Source organism: Linepithema humile, chromosome 6, assembly GCF_040581485.1.
Source record: "Linepithema humile isolate Giens D197 chromosome 6, Lhum_UNIL_v1.0, whole genome shotgun sequence".
NCBI classification, from domain to species: domain Eukaryota; kingdom Metazoa; phylum Arthropoda; class Insecta; order Hymenoptera; family Formicidae; genus Linepithema; species Linepithema humile.
Window position 1 is genome coordinate 16257764 of NC_090133.1, and position 21956 is coordinate 16279719.

The 21956-nt window shown below is 42.2% G+C and overlaps 1 protein-coding gene across 2 annotated transcripts in view; it reads right to left on the reverse strand.

Annotated features, from left to right (window-relative positions):
- The window catches only part of LOC105676884 (protein-L-histidine N-pros-methyltransferase), a 50247-nt gene that overhangs the window by 8239 nt on the left and 20052 nt on the right, over positions 1–21956 (reverse strand). For both annotated transcript variants that reach the window (XM_012375097.2, XM_012375096.2), the window contains exon 2: positions 14931–15142. In XM_012375097.2, coding sequence (XP_012230520.1) covers positions 14931–15142 — 212 coding nt within the window. The remainder of the gene's footprint in view (positions 1–14930; positions 15143–21956) is intronic.

The window sequence follows — 21956 nt, forward strand, 5'->3', positions numbered from 1 at the left end:
ATATGTAAATGCGATGCGTATCGAGCCAGCATCGAAAAAAAAACGCGCCGCGCGCTACGGCGCCATTGTTTGCAAATCTTCGGCCGAGCGGACGGGCGATCGCGCAGAATTGGCATTGCGCGGTCACGGGGTTGGCTCCTCTTCGTTCTCAATGCGGTTTTCTCTCTTAACGCGCGAATCCTCGCCGGATATTGCGCGAGCGGTATTAAATTCATGTCAATAAATCTGAGAAGAAAATGCATTTACACGACGTGCTATCTATTTACGATAGTATGGAGATGCGGGCTGATTATTGACAATAATAATTAGATGACTAGATGTAATTTTTTTTTTTTTCAGATTATTGAGATAAATTTAATACGAAAAATGCTGCTCTTTCAAACACAGTGTATGTTTTTCAAGAAGCAAAGAATTATGAAAACGATAAAATTTTATACTCCGTTAATTACTCATTTAGCATACATTTTAGTTTAATCGCAGAACAAACGAAAAATATGCAATCTGCTTACGAAAGGATTCGACTGTTAATTCTTTATTAACGCGCGCCATAATTAATAGAAATTTAAGAAGCTGATAATTTGCATAAAATAAATTTGAGGTCTTTTTAAAGTCCTTCTCGCGAATGAGACGCATTCTAAATTCCCACGATTAACAACGCAAAGCAGCGTGTATGAGACTTGTAAATCATATTTTCATCGGACAAATGTGTACATAGTTATCACATGTATTTGAATGCATCAGAAATCACGTCGAAGATTGCGCGTTAGAATTTCGCGTCTTAAAGGGTTACGAGTGGTATAAATATATATATATATATATACATATATATATATATATGTGTGTATATAGTGCACGATGATAACTCGATTGGATCTCGTCACGCTCGAGAGTGCACCGCGATTCGAACGGACCATTACGCATTCACGTCATTAAGCGCGCGAACGAAATGTAATTCTGTAATATGGTGCGGGATGGGAACTTTTCAAAGTTCATCCACTGAATGGATTAATGAACCGAGTGACATGGGATCTGATTGGGGCAACACTTAAGGAATTCGACCAGTCATCTTTGCCTTCGTTTGTCGTCGCACTGAACGTGCAACGAGCCGCGTCCTGACCTTTCTCTCTTACTTCCCCTTTTTTCCCCCGATGTCAATTCTCTCATCGGTTCCTCCGATACGTTCAAATTCTTTCTACAGTCAGACAAGATGTAGCTTCAAGACGTTGGAGTCATTGATTTTTTTGACGAACGAGAATTGATAAAAATGTACCTTGCGATCTTTTGTTGTACTCTTGCTTTCACGGTTTTTTTAAATAATTAAGGTTTTATTCGAAATCCTAATAAGTTTTTTTGATTACTGAACGGTAATTAGATAATTATGAATTCGACGATGGGACAATGTTAAAGAAAAGAGAAAACTGGTTTCTTCCTGCTGTATTTCATACTGAACGAAACTTGATGCCAGTAAATTCTCGCGATATTACTTTCCTTACGTGCACTCAATCAATGTCCGCCAGCGTGAAATATGTATTTCGAGTCGGAGAAAGCAAAGGAATCAGCGAAACGCGGAAAATTTTATAGATCATTGACCATCGTCGAATGCATAGAAATTACCCAAAAGTTGTTTCTCAAAAAATTCCCCTTAAAGACTAACACGCCAGAAACAAATTTTTTTTTTAATTAAAAAGCAAAGAAATGGAAATTATTCTGGCATCGTGAAAATACGAGGTACTACTCGGTGATCTTGTATCTTTATTGCTCAGTAAATAATAGCTGATAAAAGTTCTCTCTGCTAAGAGCGAAATAAAATATTTAAAAAAATAAAAAAAATAAAAAAAATTCCGGAAACAGGTTTCACGTGTTTGAGCTTAACGCTAAATACGGTAAGCGAGGCTGATGCAAAGGCGAAAGGGCAATGTACGGAGCACTCGCGGCAGTTAGCTGACGATGTCATGGACAAAAATACCAGTTAGGTGAAAGGACGTAAAAGGAAAGCGCGCAGGAAAGAAGCTGAGGATCCTTCGCTCTGATATCATTGCGCCTCATCTTCCCTCGTGCCTTTTTCTCTCCCGCCACGATTATACAATCGACGTTAACCCCACGCGCGCGTACACGTACACACAGAGACAGAGAAATGGCAGACGTGAAACACGCATACAGAGGCAAACTGTACTACATCAAAGCACTCACACAGACGCGCGTAACAAGAACGACATGCTTCGCGCGACGTGTGCGCTCTCGTAGTGACAATGTAAGTGGAGTTCTTCGGCGGATGTCGGCCGCCTCCGCCGGCTGGTCGACTCGGTTCAGCGAGAAAGCGGGTAGGCAGTGCGGAGGGGGCGAATTTATCTCGCGGGAACCCCCGTCGCGGCGGAGTTTCGTACGGCGGGGGTGGGGATGTCGCGGTACGCGAAAGAGAGAAAGTGAAAGAGACAGAGAGAGGGAGAAAGAGAGGGAGACACTGAGAGATACATGGACCGATCGGCGAACCGACGTGAGGGGAGGAAAGGGGAGAAAAGTGAGAACGAGAGAGAGAGAGAGAGAGAAAAAAGAGGAAGAGGGGGTTGACGTGTATTTAGCATTCCCCGTACCGGTGCGGCGTCTCGTTAGCTGTCCTTTCCCTCCCTCCCTCCCTCCCCCCTCTCTCCCTCTCACTCTCTCTCTCTCTCTCTACTTTCTCTCTCCGCTTCTGCCGGTCTCTCTTCGTTGATAGAGAACACGGGTGTGAGTCCGCGAGAGCCGAGGGGGTAGGTGTCGCGGGATAGAAAGGGGAGGACGCGGAGGGGGAGGCAAACGAACGTCACTCGAAGCTAGGGATGCTGGGTAGGCGTGGACCACGGACCACCCTGTCCACGGGTGGCTGGAGGGGAGACCACGCCACTGCGCGGCCGTGGAAAGGGGGGCGCGGACGGATGAGAGACGCCAACAGAGGGAAAGAGAGAGAGAGAGGGAGGGAGAGACGGATGACGGAGGAAGGTGGAGTGAGAGGCACCGTGGATAATAATAATTATTATACACGCCGGAGTTTTGCAAATGCTGTCCTTTGACGGAAAGGGGTGGGGGTAGCGCGGGAAGGGCGACAGGGAGGGTTGTCGGACGAAGTGGGTGCCGGGGAAACCCTGCGCTGCCCGCTATCTCACCCGGCTAGGAGCGGAAGGAGGGAAAAAAGGAAAAAGATGAGTGGCGAGAGGCGGAAGAGGGGTGGGGAGTGGATTCTTAAACGGGATCGTTATGCGAGTCTTTTCCCGTATGCTCTCTTCCTTCTCTCATGCTCTCTCTACGATTGCCTCGTTTTCCTCCTCCTCCTCCTCCTCCTCCTCCTCCTTCATCCACTTCTTCCTCTCTTCGTTTATTTCCCACCCTTTCTCTTATATACTCGGCCGCTCGTTTCACCCCCGTAGACTTACTATCTCGCCGCTCTGTCATCCCTCCGCTGTATAGTGGACGCGCGCGTACAGCACGGTGGACGGCCGCGCGTATTGGAAGATATGTATATGTGAGAGTCGCGTATGTGTGCAGCGCGGCGCAGATCATATGTCACATATCGAGGCTCGAGAGCAGACGCAATCTGTCCATTCCTTTTTGACCTTATAAGAGAACCGCGCAAGGAGAAGGAAACTTTGCTCCTCGCTCGTTTAATCATTTCATTAATGTTGTCAATTTTGCCGAAGCATCCTGAGACCCATTTTATACTTTTCACTCCTCCACTTATTTCTTTTCCTATAAAGCATACCTTTATTTGCTCGCGTGTTCCTGCGCGACAAAAAATGTGATGTAACGCTTCATCAACGCAACTTGTTATTGTTATCGTCACTAATTATTATTATACACGCATGCCAGACAGTAAATGGAAGCATTATTAATATATTTTTACTTTCAGCTGTAATAAACTTTTTAAATTAATACATAAATCCGAAAAGCTCATAGCAGTTTTCGCATTTAACATGTTACGGCGCAATACGCATCAATTTAATTGTAAAAAGATCGCAAGATCTCTTTAATTCTGAAGAAAATTTGTATTATCGACAATCTTTTTCGAAGGACGCGTTTGCCGAAGTGCATTGTAACATGGTTAAAAAATATCAAATCGCTTTATTCTTGTAACGTGACAGCGAGGGCGGTCGTTAATTTCGGCTCAAGTCGCACGACGCCGTCGGATTTTTCAAGCGGACGGAAAGTCGAAGAGGACCGTGGCGCGCACTATTCGCCAGGGAAATATACACTTTTATAACTCGTTTCCCTCTACGCCGGCACCGGCTACGGCAAATCCCTCTCTTGACGGAGACATTTCTGAATTTTAGACGTCTTAAACGCCGTGATTCGCGTACGAACGTCGTGCGTACCGCTGCGTGTCGTAAAAGAGACGAGGAAGAGGAGAAAAGAAAGAGACGCCGAATATTCGTTGATGTTTTAAAGAAACCGTGTATTCTTCCTCTTAATACTTACAAAGCTGCACCAAATAAAATTATGAGATTCATAGAATATTAATTAGATTCAAGGAATATGTCTGATTTTCTCATAGAATTTTAATTGAAAAAACGGAGTATTGATTAAAAGATATAAAAATGTAAAAATTAGAGACACTATATGTGAAATTATATGCATTAATGATATTCAATGCTCATTAAAAAGAATCGAAGAATCGTGTATATTGAAATACCTTTCCTTTTTTGTGGACATAAATCAGTTGAATCATACAATTAATTACGCAAATAAAAAGACATGTTCTTTAAATGTTACAAAAAAATTCGTTCGTCGAATAAAAATGCGCCGAACACCATTAATAAACCCGTGCACATCTATAATTAAAAAAATATGCGATTATACAAATTATCTAAGCAATACGTTCATATACATTCTTATTTCCTTTGTCGATAATTTCAAAGACAATTTAATATATCGCAACTAAAAATTACATTCGATCGTTTCAAAAAAGTTATTTTATATCTCTGCTGCTGGCGATATGAATCAGAAGATGTATTATTTAACCGGCTATATTTAGCGGCGCATGCAGCGGACGGGGACATATCCTTGCTCCTTAGCTAGGACACTCGCTTCTGCCGAAGCACGTATGTAGGTGCACCACGCGAACGACACTCGGATGTAGCGACGCGTGCATTATGCACCAACAGACACGGCGGAGCTGAGTTGCGGTGCGCCTGCACGTATGTGCGTGCACATCTTCATTAGTTACGCGTGGGGCAAGAATAATTGAAAAATGACACTTTTAATAGTTTATAATAAAAAAAAAAAAAAATCAATTTAATATATTCAAGATTTGTGATTTTTAGTTTTCTAATAATTGGTGGCACTTAATACATTAACAAAAGTTGAGATTTAATTTTCGCGCGCAATGAAAGAGTAAAAGGCACTGAAAATGTTGAACAGATAAATCACCAGAAATGTGTTTAAACTTTAAATTTTGTTTCTCGAAGAGAACTGTAAATTTTATTATCAACCTTTGGCTTTTCGCGGAAAGTTATAAATATTGTATATTTTATATTGCGAAGATAATAAGATCGGAATGTATATAGCTAGCGTTATATTATTGATCACGATTGCTTTGGAATAGTATATTTTTAGTCTAACAGTCTCACTGCTTTTATATTACATTACGCTCGTATGCAATGAATGTGCGAAACGTTACAGTAGTGCGAATTTGTGTAAGGCAGCATGATTGATAGTTGGTAAACCACGTGGAAAAGAAAAAAATAGAGCAAAGCAACAATGCTGTATTATTACGCGCATCGCGTGTGTTGCAAAAATAAAGGGTGAATTTTAAAAGGGCTCTTTCTTGGAGCAAAACTTGGCTGCCGCGCACTGCTTTTTCATTGCATTTACCTGGAGCTTCCCGGAAAGAATGGATTAATACGTAAGTAACGAGGCTTTTGTTGCACAAAAAATTATTTCAAATCGTTGTCATGTTGTAATGCACATCGTTGGATCTACGTTCACGTTGTAAAAGGAACGTGGTATAATTCCTCTCTTAAAATATTGCATGCCAAAATGCTCGATATGCTTTAATCTTTCCTGAAATTTTCCCTAGAATTTATTGAAAATATTTGGGCGCTCTTATTACGTAAAGGTTGAATAATATTAAGAAAAATACAATTAGACATTAATATATTTTTCACAAGAAATTTGAAATACGAGTTGAGATATTGTGACTGAATTAAAGATAAGTAGATCGATATTAATTGGGTTGCTTGTTACAGCACGCCTGCATTTGTACGCTTTTATATGCAATTCTACGAAGACAATGTTGAGGCAAATCAATATCGCACGACTAGTGCGCGTGCCAACTTTCAATACCACGCGGCAGCACGGTACAATATACATATATATTGCTGTTGTAAAATAAAATAAAATAAAATTGTATCTCGTAATTTTTTGGCAATTACAGAGATTTGCAATCGATAAAGTTAATTGCATTTATAAATGCAGTATTTTGTAATAATTCAAATAAATAGATTATCGCCATTTGAAGCAGAATTGGAACAAACGTTCTCAATAAGAAACAAAACTAAATTACTTTTTAACACACACACACACACACACACACACACACCCAAATTAAATATACTAGGTGCGCAACTAAGTTTCCGGGTTTCACACATGAATGGCGCTAACGATACATGTAGTCGATATACATGTCTAAAGTTGTGTTTTTTTATTAACTTGGACATCTGTCAACAATAACCAGTTATAATACCAACACATATCGCAACGCAAAAATTTTTTTTCTAACAATAAAGATGTCGAGTTTTGTGCCAACTAAACAGCATTTGCGGGAAGCTTTGCTTTTCTGCTTCAACTTGAAAGAAAATGCAGCTGAAGCAGGTCGTTTGCTTCCGGAAGACCAAAAACATTTGAGGACGCCGATCTGCAAGCGTTATTGGATGAAAATGATACGCAAACACAAGACAACAACAACTGATAAATTTGAACCATGCATTGCTCGAAAAACGGCCAGAATGGGACACGAGACACGAACGAGTAATATTGCAGCACGACAACGCTCCGTGCCATCGCACTTCCATCGTCCAGGACACCATCAAAACGCTGAAATGGGATCTGCTACCGCACCCGCTGTATTCACCAGACCTGGCCCCTTCCGATTATCACTTGTTCCGGTCGATGGCGCATGGCTTGGCTGGGCTACACTTGGCCAATTTCGAAGAAGTGCAGAATTGGTTGGATGAATGGTTTCGATTCAAAGACGCGTCGTTTTATCGTCGCGGTATTCATGTATTGCCAGAGAGATGGCAAAAATGTGTAGCTAGCGAGGGACGATATTTTGAATAAACCGTTTTTTGTATTTCTCTTGAAATTTTCCATTTTGCATTGATAAAAAAAACCCGGAAACTTAGTTGCGCACCTAGTAAATAGCTCAAAATTCGAAATAGGAACTGTCAGACTTCGTTGCAGTTTGCGATTCAATTAAGCGAGTCGTTAATGACATGAGGGGGAAAAAATGGAGGTGCCGCAAACAATAGCTTTTGTGCGGCTGCGAAAAGACACGAATCCGCCCCTTTCCTGACGTGCGCAACGCCCGGAAAGGGTTAATGAGTAATTAACAGAGCGCAAACGCGCGCCGGCGCCTCGTCGCACGGTCCCGGAATAATCCCTCGGGGCGCCGCCCCTTTTGTCGTCCTCGTAATTACTGGTCATAACCGAGAGACAGAGCGAGGTCCTGGGTCGGGTTGACTCGGTATCCCGAGAGGGTGGACGAGGCGGTGCCGCCGATACGGGCTTTTCCGCTTGGCGCGCGAGAATTCGCGCCTGCGCCCCGCCGTTAATTACACGGGAGAGGGTTGCGAATCGTGGAAAAAGCCACGCGCAAACGCGCTAATGATAATTACTGACCAATTGGGCCGACACCGCCGCGTTGCGGCGGACCAATCGCAGGATGCTGGAATCCCGGAAAGAAAGGAAAAAGGAAAGAGCAGCGTCGGGGGGTGGCAGACGGCGGCGACTCGAGGGTGATCGATCGCGAAAGCGGCGGCATCGAGGGTATACAAAGTTGCTGATGACTTAAGTAACGTCATGGATAATTTAAGACAATACAGGAAAATTGCTGGAAAATATTATCGTCACTATATATACGACTTATTATCGTAAACGTTATTTAATTATCTTAAGTGGAAAATAATAATTCTTAAGCAGCAATAAAAATCGAGATTAAAAACTGTGCCAATTATTTTTATCGTCCATTGAGCTAGTTGTAATTTGTATATGTTTTGATAAATTCAGATGATACATTTTTAGCGCGTTCAATTTATTTTTTCTCCTTTGGTATCTATTTTAAGCGTACATTTATATATCTTGTATATAATTTTTTGCGGACAATTTATAACGTTAAAGACAAAGAGATAGTGTCGGTGAAATCGCACTTCCGTCGTATTTAACTTTGTCACTTCTCTGCAATATAATTTTTTACGCAACGTCAACGAGATCGATACATATAGAAAAGTGCATATTGGCCGTTACGCACTTCGTCCAATACGTGGCGAAGCAGAATGTAACGCGTCGCGTTTCGCTCTTACTGTCGTCTCTCCCTCCCCCTCTCACGGTAATTTCTTCCTGGTAACACGTGTGTTACAAGCGCGGTTGCTTATTTCCGGAAAATTACCGGTTCGACCGCCAGCAAATTAGAAAAAAAAAAAAGGAGGAAGCCCGGTCGGGTCCCCGCGCTTTATTATTCTACGTGGCTTCTTTTCGCTCATTAAAATCAAATTTACCTCGTGGCGCTCGAACGTGCCATACGTATCCGCTCATTTATTTCGTGTTCGGCGTGAGACAAAACGGGAGGCACGAATATATGTGACAGATATGAACTGCGATATGAACAATGTACTCCGCGATGAGTAAATATTTTAGCGTCGTTCAGGAAGTGCAAGCATGTGAGAATGACACGTGTCTGGAAAATGTCTGTATTATTAATCATGTCCCAGTAGACTTTCCTACTTTCCTATTAGCAGCGAAAAGATATTTATTTTCATTTATTCATCAGATAATAAGGTAAATTAAAAAAGTTCCGTGTTAAATTTTTAACATTCTTTTACGGCATGTTTCAAATATTGAAATTTCTTACGACGGAGCCACACGTCGAGTTAATGGCTTTCAAAGTAGCCGTGACGCATGAACCGGTCGTAATCACGCGCATGTAATGCTCGATAAGATCTTTTTAATTCTTCCGCCTCTCTACACGAGTATTATTCAAAATCCCGTGTTTATTTTCTGCGTAGCTGCTGCATAAAATGCCCACCCGCTTGATTTGCATAAATCTTTTTTTTAACGTCGTGGTGAATATACGAAAATATCTATCTTTAAATTCAAATTGAAACGCAACAAATCAACTGTGTCAGGATTCTTCAGACAGATTCCACTTTATGATACTTTATAAATTAAATTGTGCGCACATACGTATAATTTTACCGCTCGGGCCGACAACAATCGGTTGAAGAAAGCTCTTCGGAAATCAATATTTCACATCTTCGATATTTTACATCGCATCGAGATTATTAAAAGTCACGCATTCTCGTCGCCGAACCGCAAATGGTTTCGATTGCAGGATGAAAAGTGTGCAAACAATCCGCAATTAAAAAGAAAGCCCGACTCAATAGGCAAAATCAGACGATAATTATTTCATCTTTATCGGCTATTCAAGCCATATCGCTGAATGAAACAGATTTCTACGTGGAAAGAAGTCGGGGGTCCGGTCACCCTTCAGAAGTCAGGTCTGGGCAAGAGGAGAGGTCGAAGAGGAGACAGGGAGGTAACAGGTGGTGCGCGGAACTAAATATCCCCTTCCCTCGCTCGCGCTCCACCACTTCTCATCGAGGACTCTCGTCAGTCCCATACACATTGAGGCCCTAAGACAAAAACTAGCTACTGGGTTCCCTCTGCGGCCGCGCGGTATACCTGATAACCCCCCCCCCCCCTCTTTACCCCTCCCGCGCCGCTCGTTGGCCTGACTACACTAGAATCTCAGCACGTCATTTTCTCCTCTTCATTTTCTTCTCGTGAATCGGGCACCAAATAATTAACCCTTTGACTGGCGCTCACGCTATCAATCTGTCCGTTCCGCTGATTCGCGATTTTATAATGTTCTTCAGACATTGATACCCAGATGTTTTATTGTTTATTGACGACGGTTCAATTTTGAACGACTATAACTCTTTCTGTTCATTTTATAATAATTACCTGCGAGATAAAAGGAAGATAATACAATAATCGCTAAATAATTTAAAATTCAGTTCTAAATAAAATTCAATTAAGTACGAATATAAAATAATACGAGTTTTATTTCTCACGAGAAGAATTCAATTTTAAACAATATGTATATATACATTTTTTAGGTAAATATGGTACACTTTTGTAATTTTCTGATCTCTGAGCAGCAAGTAGGATCTCGTCACGCCAGCGTGCGCCACTTTCTTTCCTCATAATAATTGAACTTCTACATTGAAACAACATCGTTGATACCGAAAAGTGAATCTGGTGAGAACCGAGAGTAGACCAAGCGTGCGAAGAGCAGGTGCGAAATTACACGTCGGGCCCGGAGCCGTCTCTCTCATTAGACAATCGCGGAGCTTAAATCCGAAATGCGCATTCGTCAATCTGTCTGCTGCGTGCGTGCCCGCTCGGCAGCCAGAATGATAATATTGGAACGGGCGGCGATCGGGGCCGGTAATTACGCGCGCAGTCCCGCGAGAGAGGCGAGCCCCGCCGCATATATAACAACTAAATTTACATCAAGATCCAATCGGAGAAACGGGGAGAAGTTCCCTCCGCATAGTTGGAAAAGATATTCGAGACCGGCAATTAGCAGTGGCAATCTATTCCGCCCGCCAACGAATGCTAATCAAACGCTGATCAAGCGAATTCCCCGCGCGAAAGAGCGTGAAGACAGACTCGACAAAAATTGCGCTGCAATTTGCGCGCGCGCGCGTAAAAATAAAATCGAGATGAACAGTAGCACGACACACGGCGGATTTGAAAAGACATTCTCCGCGCGAAGAAAGGCTCCCCTCCTTTTCGTTCTCGCAGCGCAGCGCAGAGCGGATGCACGCTTCGAGTGGCTAATTTTCTTCCTTCTCTTCGTCGCCCCCTCCCCCTCGTCTAAGCCCTCTTCTATCTGCCTCCCTTTGCCGTAATTTTCCGTCTTTGTCTCGCGATACCTTCTCTCTTTCGTCCCGAGGATGAGACGTCCAGCGCGCGCTTTGATGGAGGACATCTCTCGCCGCTAATTATGATTAATTTGTGAGACGGGCGAGCGAGGACTTCGAGAACCCGAGAGCTACCGGGGACGCGGGGGATCAGGACGCGAAAGGACGGTGAGAAGGGACGGGAGGAAGGACGTAATTAATATTCTCAGCGGGACGGCGCTGCAACGTCATGTGAACGTCACCCAGGTGACTCCTACGTCGACGATTTCCCGTGTTCCTCCGGTGCGCGCAGCCTCTTTCGGCCGTTGCGCGCCGCGTAATTACGCGTTCAATATAATTGCGCGATGATTATTCACGACTGGTTATCATGCGCGCTTTTAATGCGCGTGTTATTAGATGCGAGAGGAGCGTTCGGTTGTTGAATGAAAATTATGTGTATTATAAAATGTGTTTAATGCTACACAGGCTATTCGCGTGTTCTCGATTCTGCAAAACAACCAAGTCAAATTTCTCAAAGATTATATCAATAAAATTTGTCACACGTTGCTGAAGGTTCTATATAAAAAAAATATTATCTTCGACTCTATTTTATTTTACAAGTTTTCGATATTCGGAGTCAGTTGGAATCACTAGCTTTGTTTCAATACGATTACGCGTTTTTTCGTGATTAATCAGCTTTTTTCTTTAACGCACGTACTATTAGATGATTGCCGAAGTATTTTTTTTATTACGTTAAGTATATTAAAAAAAAAACAGCAAGGATTAATTGATATTTCAAGTTTTATGATACAAAATTCATCAGCTATTGTCGACAATGCAATTATTTTAATAATCTTATTTCGTTTCTTTGCGGTCTCCCAATGTACGATGATTGTACGATCAATATAATTGCTAGCAATTATTGCTAATTACTGTTTAAATTACATTGCTCTGACATCACGTCGTCGTGAAGGTTTCACCGATTTTTTTTTAAATCACGCGTAACCGTAATTATGGATCAAATGTAATTACAAATAATTGTTTAGTAATTTGAGGTCGATTGTCGCTCTACAAAATTAAAAAGCTATTTATAACTTCTGCACAAGGTAAGTCTTCTGCGTTATCGCCGATTATTAAAATTGATTTTATAAAATTATATAGTGCTTGATAATCAAAGTATAATTATAAAATAAATAATTCTGAGAAATGCGTTCACTAATTAAAACTTCGATAAAAATTCATAACACATATTTTTCTTAATATAGTTAGAAAATGTTTGACGAGAAATAAAATATTACAAGTGTAATTTATTGCAAAAATACGAACTTCTGATTTTTCTTCAAGCTCAGCGCTAAAAATTCTGTCAATAAGATACTAAATTTTCAAATCACAATTATACAATACATGTATATGTTTTATTTAGAATTATTTTTCTTGAGAAATAAATTCAGGTTTTTCAAAGAAATACGTGACCAATATTATTGACTCGCGATATATCGGCGATTATTGCACGAATCAATTCGCGTACGAAGAACGAGAGGAATGGCAAGGGAGGGTTCGTGGTGGCGTAACGAAAGGGTTTAATTACGCGCGTCCCAGCGATGACGAAGACAAATACCTAAGTGTGATTGCCGCTAGTAAGCTCGTCGAGTTTTCGATCAGCTGGTCCCACAGCGTGACTAAAGTGCCTCGACGTGCTTCGATATAGCGCGAGAACGATGCCCATTACCAGCTAGACGCGATTGAGTTGCATCGGACACGTAAAGATTACTCTGCGTCGTAGCGCTGACGATTCAATAAAAAACGTTTCGTTTCACTGTGAACTATCCTGCGCTCTAAGATGGAGCTGGCAAACTTAGATTATCTCACGTTTCTGCGGCGCAATGATCGGATTTAAATTCGCACTGCACGCGATACGCCGCGTATCGACAAATATTTCCGCTATAAGTTATGTGTACATGTTGTGGCCCATTTGTTACAGCGCTCTGACACGTGGCAATGTCTTTTTAAAAGTCGATTTTTAGATGAAAACATTTTTTATCTTTTTCCTGTGCATATCTTTCTCTGCTTGGAATTAATTTCTAAGTTAACATCTTTTCGCGAAATTTGAAGATGACTGTTTATTACTAATTATAATAATTATAATGACACACTTCCAATATTGTTCTTACTTTGTTAAATATTACAATCTTCACACGTCAATTGCTTAGTGATCGCTTCGCATTTATGTTTTGTTAATTAAAACCGATTATTAAATTTACATATTTTCGACGAAAATATTCTTCTAACTATTTCACTAGTTGTCGCTGAATGTTGAATTGGTTTAAAAAAGAAAAACGTAAGTAGAAATGTGCATTCACATGTTCACGAGTCATTAATTATACGAAAAAGTGACGGCCTAAGTGACTTTTGATAAGTGTATCAATCTCTGCTATCTACAACTCACTTTGAAATTCCTACATTCCCGAATATTCCGACGACCTACAGGAGAGCAATCCGGCCAGGCATGACCGGCCGATCTTCCACGCTCTCGCTCGGCCATCCGACTTACGAGACCGACAGCGGAGGTGTCACGCCTAGTAGCCGCGCAGCTAGCCGCGTCGGAAGAGAAATTTTAATAAACGGTTCCCCGGCACACACACACACACACACACACCAATTCTCCGTATACACGCGCGCACACGCACGGCGCGCGAGGTGTGATGGTGTTGCCCGCTGCCTGGTAGCCGACAAGACGACGCGGCCGAAACGGGGGGAGGGGAGGTAGGTTAATCACCCACGCTGGATTTTAATAAACGGTTCGGGGGGCAAACAAAGCTGGCCATCAATAACCACGGCGCTGCCTCGCTCTCTCGCTCCCGCGCCCCGTCTTTATCCCGTCCTTCTCCCCGGCGTACCGGGGGCCCCACGGCCCACCTCGCCGGCTGACCAACCCGCGGCCATGCCAGGGCCTTTGCCACCAGCTTGTCGAGCTTCGCAGCGGACAGTGAGATAGGCGGAGATCGTATCTCCGTGGTTATTAATTAACCGGCGGGAAGGGAAGGCCCCCTTTCATCACCTCGCAAACGATCTCGCCTTCAGCGAACGAGCCGAGGGCCCTCGGCCTTGCCCTAGCATATATGTAGATGGCACGTACGCAGTCGTAACTCGGGCACCTCCTCGCTTCACGCACTCCGATCTCGCGCGGGAGGACATATTATTATTACAAATATGAGAATGAAAGTCGAAATTGTGTATTGTAGGTATTGTCAGACGTGACATCGCGAAAGATTCTACGAATGTCAGACGCGACGATCGCACGATATTGTCGCCTTGTGTCGAAATGCATACAGAATGCATTAATTAAATGTGCAATAATACGCTGTAATATTTGATGATTCGAACAATTGTAAAGCAAGAAATAAAGATCGTCTTTTTTTCTAGGAAATATTTGAGTTTTATGTAAAATCTTTTAAATTTTGATATTATTATATTTTATTTTATTATTATAATATTTTAGAAATAACATTTTGAGACATCGTGTGTCGAGAAGATATCAGAAATACGTAGAGAAGAAAGCATGGAATGGCTCGTTATCAATTGTTTAAAAATATATCTCGTATACTTATTGATAAAAATATATGCAAAAAAAATGGAAAAGCGAGATTTGCGCGTTTCCCAATAAACGATGGCAAATGTATCTCGATACGAAATTTGTGAAGTAGAATACATTGAGATTCGAAGCATCGAGATGTCTCGAGGAAAAATCAATATATGTTAAACGATATAATGGGCACTTACCCGTTTATGGACGTTCGACTGATGAACCAGGATAATGCCGATCTGGCTAACGAGTGCCAAGCCTGCAGGGGCAACGAGTCGGATCTCTCGGCGGATCTCACAAGGAAAATTTCAGCGGCTTTGTCGGGCTGGTCAGCATTAGGACCAGCACCGAGCGGGATCCACAGATCCAGCAAATCTTCTCTGATCTTGTTTTTATCCACTCTGTACCACTGTAAGAGTGATTATTCGTTTTGTTTCTATTCACCTTACGCTTTTCTCAACGAGATGTATAAATTTATCCTATTTAAATATTTGTGCAACGCTGTATATATAATATTAAATGACGGCAAATTATTTTCTGCATTTATTTCAATGCTATTCGTATTAAAATAATATCAGAACATTTATAAGCTAAAATTATCTCTTGTACGATAAATCCTTATATAGATATATAAACGTATAACACACACACACACATATATAAGAGAAAAAAAAATTAATAAACAAAAATAAGCGCTTAATGAAAATTGATTTTCTCAGAAATCTACGCAAAAAATCTTGCAGGCGAAACCATTCGATCGTTAACAATCATTGTACCGTACAAAGTGCATCAATTTGTGGGAATAAAATTCGCGAGGCTCCAGTACATTACATTAACGCTCACCGGGTGGGCCGCCCCGAAAATGTATTTCTCGCTTCATTACGGCCGCGTATTACGATATTAACGACGCATATATCCTTCAGTCGTGGATCAATTTTCCCCTTGCGATCGCACGACACTTCAAGTATTCGCGCAATTACGCGCCGCTGTATTTCCCCTGTCGCATCGCTTTTTGCCCTCGCAAATTACGTCCTCGTCGACATTTGTCGTCAATTCGGCGCGACGACGTAGAGTTTCGACATGCTAACGCGCGAAAATAAAAACCTGCGAAATCTTATATTTCATTAAGGCGCCGCGCGACGGAACGAGGGGGGGCGTCGCGTCGTGCCAAACATTTTTCGCTTCATTATCGAAGGCGCGTATCGCGACATTAACGATACTCCCTCTGCCTCACAGCCGCCGTCCTCGTCCTCGAGGAGAACCGCGAAACGCTACACAGTCCGAAAAGCAATTACGTTGACCGGCCGGCCGGCCGGCCGGTCGGTCCACCGGGCTCTCCGCGCTACACGACAGATATCCGATTTCACCGTCAGCTTCCAAGAATGAGAACCAATTACGCGGCCCCGGGACATTAAGGAATCGATCTAATTTGCGCGCTCAGCGCAAGGGCGCGGCGTGGAGCGGAGCGGCGGCTCTTAATAGCGAGAGCCGGCCGATGAAATTATACGAAAATGTAATCAAGGCGCTTTTTGTCTCGTTTCGCTCCGAGCGGGGCAGGGGCGTAATTAGGAATGCTTTTGCGCCTCGCGACGGGGGACACTTGTTGCTCCGCTCCGTTCCGCTCCTCTCCCGCTCTCTTATTTTCTCTCGCCCTCTCTTTCTCTTTTCTTCATTTCATCCGTTCTTTTCTCCCGTCTCTCTCTCTCTCTCTTCCGTCTCCGTTCATCTCGCGATCGTAAATCGCTACTTCCCCTTCTCTCTCCATCATTCTCGCTCTCTCTCTCTCTTCCCTCGCCTCTTCACACCAGTAAATTTCTCTCTTCCGCGCACGGCACTTCGGTAGTCGAAGGCTCGAAAAAGGAAGAAGAAGCCGGCAGCGAAAAAAGCCGGGAGATGGAAGAACCTCGCCACAGAAGGAGAGTAATTAACACCGTGGTGCCCAGGTGCGCGGCCCTAAGAAGTCGTTTATGGATTGCTCGGCTGCCGCGGCCGCGTAGCCGGCCATCAATTAGATTCTCTAATTAAAACAGTCCGCTCTTTCGCCGGTCATGCATTAACTCCCCGGGCCGAGCATTATCAAGTCCGCCACCGATCGACTTTGTCATCGTCCACCGGGCGGAGACGCGACGGATCATCGCGTTTCTTGTTCGTGGACCGAACAGCTTGCTCACTGCTCGAGCGAGAGCCGCGAAACCGCACACCTCAAGTCATTTGCGAAAGTGTACGAAACTGTTGCAAAACGCACAACCAATGCCGAAAGAGAGCAACCCGTGTTTCTACATTTTTAAAAGATATATCAAATCTCTCTCGACGATTCAAAATACTTTCCCAATGCACAGTCAATTGCGAGATTTAATATACAATTGTAAATTTAAAAAGTTTCGCAGTTATTATTAAAAATAAGTTATTATAAAAATTTAAACAATAACTTAAAGTTCTACATAATTATTTCCGTCAGGTGACTTCTCGATTTCTTGAAAAAAAAAAAAAAAAATTTGGTTGAGAAAGACGCCCTAGTTTTAAGCCCGTCATTACTAGAAAAACGTCTTACCACATTTCCAGAGCCACTCAGATCTTTTTATGACCAGAACACAGTAATCAGATTTTGACTGTGTTAAAAAAAGTGTGGTGAAACGCTTTTATAATAATGGCAAGTCTGAAAAAACTAACTGGATAATTTACAAACCAAAAGATTTTCTTGAGAGAATAAAAAACTGCCGAGTCTCGCTAAAAAAGTGTATTAAAGAACACAGTAATTAAGTAGAGAAATAAGCTGCTAATTTTGCATAATAAAATCTCGTTTTTCAGTATCAATTTTGCGGAAGCCTTTTCACTCGCGTCAAGTAATCGAACAAAAAAAAAAAAAAAAAAAAAAGAAATTGCACGCTTATTCAACATTAGAATAAAATATTTACGATGCCTTGAACGTTGTACTTTTTCCGCTTCTATTCCGCTGTTCGCGGTGTACAAAAAGCTTCATCATCATCCCGGGAGTAGTACCGAAACAAACACGAGTCCAGCGATGCATGGAAGTGCGAAGGCGAGGCGTCTTTGTGGTGTCTGCGGCGCGAACGCAAAGAGGACGCCGCGCGTGCAATTTTAATTATGGCTACCAGCGTGTGTCACTAATTGCAGGTAGCCCGACGCCGCTCACCCCACGTCATCATACTTTGATTCAACTTTTTCCCCGAGGGGCATTACAAATGGCTACCGATGTGGTCGCGCGCGCTGCCGGACAGCATTCCTCTTCGTGTCATTAGTAGCGACTTTCTGCGCAGTGCCGTGTGTGCCTAAGGAGAGGAAGGAAGGAAGGAAGAATTCGCGCGCGCGGGACGCGGCGGACGGACGAGGATGAAGAAGGAAAGACAATCGACTTGCTATTCCGCGCACCTTCCGCGTAAGCCGTGTAGCATGCACCAATCGCGCGCCTCTCGCCACCGACAACAAGTAGCTGAAATCGCGGTTATCTAAATCAACGTCGCGCGTTCACCGCGACGAACCGGCGAAATCAACGTCCCGGAATCCGAGATACGCGCTGGCACATTTGCGTAATTAAGAACCCAAGTCCTACATAATTTTGGGATTTCGCGATGACTGCAATTTCGCAATCTGTTGTATTTATTTTCTACTCGCGGCATAAATAATTCTCGATTGTCAAAAAGTTCGACGGAGATATAATGCAGCTTGTCGAGAATTTCAAGAGTTAAAATTTTTTATTTAATGCAAAAAAGTCTAAAAATATGAGAGCGAGGAAATACGCGATTTTATACGATCTCATATGTAAAATAACAGGGAAACCGTGATCCTATTACATAATTACGTCTCGCAACAATGGCGAGAAGAAAGTCTCTGATTTGTGATTCACGCATCGCATTTGATGATCATCGTCGAATTATGTACGAAAGTGCACCTCGTTCGCGATGGTTATGCCGTCGTTTTATGCTGGCGCGGAACGATGTATGAGAAAACTTGTAAAATGTAAATGTGAAACGTACAAACTGTAACATCGGGCTATCATTTGGCTGGACTATGTTTCGCGACATGTGTTACTGAATCGACATGTCCTTACCGAATTGTTTACGTGCATTGCAACTCGGGTTACATGATGTATCGCAACAATAAATCTGCTAGTTTTCAATCTTCAACGGCTTTTCTTGCGACACCATTTGCTTTCTTATATTTAATATTCTAATTCTTTTTAATAAAATATGCTACTATGATTTAAACAGAATTTAAAAAAAACCTAGTTTTCTTTCTTACATAAATATCTACAAACATATAAAATTTTTACAAACCTTTATTTATATTCAATTAATAAATAAAGTCCAAGTCATTAATTTAAAGACCATTTGTGGCTTTAAGTATCGATGCAAGAATGTGCGACACTTTATATCGCGATCAATGATAAATAAAAACTGATAGAATGTATTTCTAAAAATAGTCAGAAAATTTCAGTCAAGAGTTAAATCAACGCATTTGATCAGCTATGCTCAAAACACGCTATTGTTCCCGACGAGATGGAGAACTGCCAAAGGTCCAGCAGCAGGTCGCGCGTATATTCTCTTTTTCTCGAAATCCCTCGCTCCGAAGAAACAAGAGAACCGAAAGGGAGCGAAGCACGCGTAAACCCAACGCAAACTACGAGCGATAAACAACGTCGTCGAGCAGTTTATGCTTTTCACGCGGAATACTGAGGATGTTTGGCTGCTCGGATACGCGGAGCTCCTCGGATTCCTGAGACGTGTTGGATCGCAAGTCAAACGAATTCTTTTCCCGTGCCATTATGTAATTTCTGCCAGGTCGGCGGCAAGCCGACGAGCGTTATATCGGCGCCGTGGGAGAGAAGCATCCGAGAGAGCGCGGAAGCTCGTCTTCGGAACCGATTTTTTTCCTCCGAGGAAAACGAGAGAAATGTTCTCCTCGCTGCGGCGAGAACACGTGACGGGATTTCAAACCACTTACAAAAGGGATTTAATCGCTCGAGACCGAAATTAGAAATTATGTTCGAACGAAACGTCGGATGCTCGCACACGGAGAGTATTACGAAAATAATTGCTTTCGTGTAAATATAATTGTTGTAAATAATCGCTTAAATGTGAATATTGTAGGTTTGGTTTACAAAATATTAAGACTCAAATTTTATCTTTTTATTTTTAGAGATGTAAAAATGCGCACAAGTCTCACGAAATGTTTTTCTGTAACTCTCTAACACGACAATAATATTTTTTTCACATTTCCATTAAAATATTTTATTCATATCTACTTATATCTATTTTTAAATCTGGTCAATGAAATAATATATTCAATAGCGAAGTTTAAGTAATGGAAATTCAAATGAGAATATTTCCGCGCCAAGAAGTCAAATTGAACAGTTATAATCACGCGTTAAAGTCTGGCTCTGACGAAACGTTCTAACGAAGAGCAATCGGCGGGAAACTGAAGGAGCGGCAAAAGAGCGCGAGGCGCAAGTTACCCCTTTCGCAAAAATCACATGAAGGGAGCGTTGCGCGAGTGTCTTGATTGGGAAAGCAACGGCGGTGTAACTAACCGTGAGTTTTCATCGAGATCGACGATCGGCTAACGAACTCAGCCGCGCCTAGAATATCAGTTCGTTTGCGCCAAAAAGAGAGGCGTTTAGATCCGAAAAACACCTTTAAGGCAATGCGGACAATCGTGGCGGAGATAATCAACACATCACGCATGTTCGCGTTTTATCCTAATTTTAGTAAAACTAAAGTATCTTCCATCAATTGCACATTTCGATACAAAAAGTTTTGTATGAAGAAAACATCTTCAATAGTGAATTTTCTTTCAATTATATGTAGTTCACTGAAGATATTATTATGTTTCAATTCAAAGATTCTTGTGTAATTGTGTTATTTTTCTTCCAACTTTAATTTAATTAAATTTTTATTTTATGCAGTTTTCTATATTTAAATTTCTCTATTTTACATTCAATAAGATAAAGGAATACTAGAGAAATATTTGAGAAAAAAAGGTGTAAAATATACAAGTTCAATCGTCCATGCTGGGGTTAACAAATGATTGCAGTGTAACGAATATATATAATTTTTCATATCGCTCCAAGTTAAAGAGAGCAGCTATATGTGATGCACGAACGGACGGTTCTGATAAAGTATAGATCGCTATCAGACGTAAGCAGACGTAAGCACAACGCGAACACACACGAGCAGACAATAAGATCCGTCCGATAGTCCGTTTTTTCGACGTGCAGCACGAGGTCAATCATGCGTGAAACATTCGTCGACGCGGAAGGGAGCTCTCTCTTGTCGGATACGTTCCTGGACACGCCGCGTCGTATTGTGCCCCTGAGGAACATTTCGAGAACGAACCGATAACAATCTGTGTGCGTCTCGCGGCTTCGTTATCCGATCCATATTATAGCGGCGCGCGCGAAATAACTCGCAAATTATAATGCACGGCTCTCCTCGCAGCCGCATCCTCGCCGTGCGGAGAACTCCTCCGATTTCAGCGCGGCTGGTCCCGTTTTCCGCGCTCCTGCAGTCGCGTTCTTTCAATTCGCGCTTCACGTCAAACGTCGATCAAAACTCTCTTTCGCGTAACTGAAAATTGCGAGTAACTAAGAGACATTTCGGAATGCACTAGAACAAAAAATGTCTTAAAAAATGGACTAAGGATATACAGATAGTAACTGAAAAGTTTATAGCAAAAATATATTGTTGCTGAAGACACATTATTCGTTTAAAAGCTTATGCATCTGCAATATTCTTTTTGCCGAACAATATATTAAACAGAGCTGCGTAATCTGTTAGCGTAATTCTTTCTCTGTTGCGCGAATACAGCAAGCGCGAACTAAAAAAAATGCGCTCGTAAAAAAATAGGAGGGAATAAGAAGTCCGAGAAAACAAGGCTAACGAGATCTCTCTCATCTCCGCCGTTCTCACAAAGGCGGTTCCGTGCAATTTCAAAGTCAACGCTTTAAATCTAGGTTTCAGTTTCTCGCGCGAACTTTCGGCGACGCACAAAGCGCATCTCTCGACCGCGCTTACTTGGCCGAGTGTTATTTCCACCCGCGAACCGGTATCGCTTGCCTCATGTGTGAAGAGAGGCGAAAAAGTGTGACTGTATTCATCAGAATCATTTTCCTGAAGTTTCTATCGCTATTTATAATAAATATATTTGTGACGAGCGTGAAACGGTTGAAAAGTTAAAGAATATTATTATAGAAAAAAATATGTTTC